At 63.9% G+C, this 3,054-nt stretch overlaps 1 protein-coding gene across 1 annotated transcript; it reads left to right on the top strand.

Annotated features, from left to right (window-relative positions):
• Window positions 1-1,598: 1,598 nt before the first annotated feature.
• Window positions 1,599-2,846, top strand: ENH_00083170 (hypothetical protein, conserved; the record flags this gene model as incomplete). Its single annotated transcript, XM_013583437.1, has 1 exon — window positions 1,599-2,846. One exon carries the CDS (start codon window positions 1,599-1,601, stop codon window positions 2,844-2,846), a length of 1,248 nt encoding a protein of 415 aa, XP_013438891.1.
• Between the last annotated feature and the right edge of the window lie 208 nt (window positions 2,847-3,054).

The following is a 3,054-nucleotide window of genomic DNA, read 5'->3' as shown; positions in this document are numbered from 1 at the left end:
TGAAGCAGCAGCAGCATGAGCAGCAAGAGCAGCAGAAACAGCAAGATCAGGAGCTGAGGGAGCAAAAGCGGCGCCGCCGCTGCAGCAGCCCGGAGCAGCAGCAGCAGCAATGGCAGGAGCAGCAGCAGCAGCAGCCGCAGCAGCAGCAGGTGCCAGACTCGCAGCAGGCAGCAGCGGTGGGTCTCCGAGAAAATTTGTGTCAGGTGCTTGGGAGGCCACAGCAGCGGCAGCAGCAGCAGCAGCAGCAGCAGCAGCAGCAGCAACTGCGGCAGCAGCAGCAGAGCGCAGAGTTGCACATGAGGGCCCGAGGAGAGGAGGAGCACCGCTGTGGGGATGCCGAAAGAGACTGGAGCCACAGGCAGCAGCAGCAGCAGCAGCAGCAGCAGCAGCAGCAGCAGCAGCAGCAAAAGCAGCAGCAGTGTGGATGGTCGCAGCAGTGGCAAGGAGAGCCAAGACGCCGTGATGCGGAGTCTGGGGAGAGGCAGCAGCAGCGGCAGCAGCAGCAGCAGCAGCAGCAGCAAAGAAGGAACAGACACGAAGACGGAAAGGGCGACAGAGAGAAGCCTCCTTACGGTGAGCAGCGCAGCAGCAGCTTTAGAGGCAGCAGCACCTGGTGCCGGTGCAGCAGCAGAAGCAGCAGCAGCAGCAGCAGAAGCAGCAGCAGCAGCAGCAGGTCGAGCAGACGCAACAGAAAAGCTAGGGTGTATCGACAGCAGCGCCGTTCAGTTTCCCCAGAAGAAAGGCGCAGGGCGAAGCCCCGGGACTATGGTTGCTGTCGGCAGCAGCAGCAGCAGCAGCAGCAGCAGCAGCAGCAGCAGCACAGAGAGCAGCAGCAGCAGCGAGAGCAGCAGCAGGCGACAAGAGACAGAGTGGCGCCAGAAGAAGGCCCTGTGTGGTATAAAAGGTCTGAAGGCTTCGGCCCTCAGCGTCAGCAACGCGGACTTTACCCCCAGCAGCAGCAGCAGCAGCAGCAGCAGCAGCAACGGCAGCAGCAACAGCAGCAGCAACGGCAGCAGCAGGAAAGCACGTTGGAAAAGGAAGTTGCGGACGCAACGGGTACAGCACCAAAGGAGATTTACGCGCGAGAGGAGCAGCTGCAGCAGCAGCGGCAGCAGCAGCGGCAGCAGCAGCAGCAGCTGGAACAGCGGCTGCAGCAGCAGCAGCTGGAACAGCGGCTGCAGCAGCAGCAGCTGGAACAGCGGCTGCAGCGACAACAAGAAAAGCAGCAGCACAGGATGGCAGGAGGGGGCAGTCGTCAGGAGCAGCAGCAGCAACAGACGCAGTGGCTGCAGCAGTGGCCCGGTCAGAAAGATAGTCAGCAGCATAGTTTGCAGCAGCAGCAGCAGCAGCTGCAGCAGCAGCAGCAGCACTTGGAGTACGATGAAGTGCAAGAGCATCAGCAGCAGCAGTACCCTCAGCAGCTGGAGCAGCACCGGCACCACCCACACAAGCAGCAGCAGCAGCGGCACCACGCCTCTCACCCTTACCATCAGCAGCAGCAGCAACAGCAGCAGCAGCAACAGCAGCAGCAGCAACAGCAGCAGCAGCAGCAGCAGCAGCCGAAAATTGACAAGCAGTGGCGAGATGCGCTTTGGGAAATGTTCGACGCAGAACAGCGCCGCAGGAGGCTGCTGTTCAGACACCGTAGGGCTCCCGGACCCGCAGCCACCCCACACCCCTGCAGCAGCAGCAGACGCAGCAGCAGCAGCAGATGCAGCAGCAGCAGCAGTAGCACGTGCAGCAGCAGAAGGGCCTGGCGGAGGAGCCGCAGCAGGAGCTCGAGTCGCGGCAACAGGCACCCGCCGCCCGTCAAACAGCGCAGCGCTTGGTCTCTGCTGCAGCAGCAGGAGGGAGGAGCAGCAGCAGCAGCAGCAGCAGCAGCAGCAGCCACGCAGCTCATCCCAGCAGCCTCACCGCCTTCTTTGGGGGCCCCCAGGGGGGCCTCTGGGGAACCAGAGGGGCCTCCAAGGGGCCCCCAGGGGGCCCCTGGGGGCCCCCAGGGGCCCCCTGGGGGCTCTTGGGGGCCCAGAGCGCATGCAGATGGACCTGCTGCTGCTGCTGCCTGGGGCCCCACAGGGGGCCCTTCATTGCTGCCTGCTGCTGCTGCTGACCAACTTTTGGGTGCAGAAGAGCCAGTGCCCCAGCAGCAGCAGCAGCAGCAGCAGCAGCAGCAGCAGCAGCAAGGGGAACAGGAGGAGCTCGTCCAGCCGCAGCAGAGACGGAAGATTCAGCTAAAGCCCCGCCAGCGAGACGAGCAGCAGCTGCTGCTGCAGTGTCGAAAGATAGAGCAGCAGCAGCAACAGCAGCAGCAGACTCCAGAAGCACACGACGACGGCTTTTTGGAAGGGCAGCAGCAGCGAACGGTGCAGCTGCAGCAGCAGCGCCGGACGGTTCAGTTGCAGCAGCGGCACGAGCAGCAGCACGAGCAGCAGCACGAGCAGCAGCACGAGCAGCAGCAGAAGCAGCAGCCGGCGCTGCAGCACCACTGGCAGGAAGAGGGCTGGGGCAGCAGCTGCCAGCGGTGGCGCAGCCTTGGGGGCGGGCAGCAGCAGCAGCAGCAGCAGCAGCAGCAGCACGGCGAGGTGCAGCAGCAGCAGATGGGACGGCGCTGCATTTTAAAGGATTCCCCTTTTGTGAGGTCTTTGCCTGTCCTACGAGCAGCACGAGCCTTGGAGTGCTGCCGCAGCGCTGCAGCAGCAGCAACAGCAGCAAGAGGAAAGCAGCAGCAGCAGCAGCAGCTCGTAGCGCCTGGCCGCAGCAGCCGCTGCTTGGAGCTGCACCCTGTGCGGCGGCAGCAGCACTGTGTGCCTGCAGCAGCCTTGGGAAGGCGGTACCCAGGGTCTTGATTTTTGCCAGCAGCAGCAGCAGCAGCAGCAGCAGCAGCAGCAGCAGCACTACAGCAGCGCTGTATAGGAAGAGCAGCAGCACGTGCAGCAGCCTGCCTCAGGAGTATTTGCTGCGAGCAGCTGCTGCGGCTGCAGAGCGCTCTGCTGCAGTGCGTTCCAGCAGGAGGCTGCGCGTCTCTGCTGTTGCTGCATCACTGTGCTGCTGCTG

The sequence above is a fragment of the Eimeria necatrix genome, genomic scaffold, assembly GCF_000499385.1.
Source record: "Eimeria necatrix Houghton genomic scaffold, Enh_scaff928, whole genome shotgun sequence".
In the NCBI taxonomy this organism is placed as follows: domain Eukaryota; phylum Apicomplexa; class Conoidasida; order Eucoccidiorida; family Eimeriidae; genus Eimeria; species Eimeria necatrix.
The sequence above is the reverse complement of the archived record's forward strand: the minus strand, read 5'-3'. Positions and strand labels throughout refer to the sequence as shown.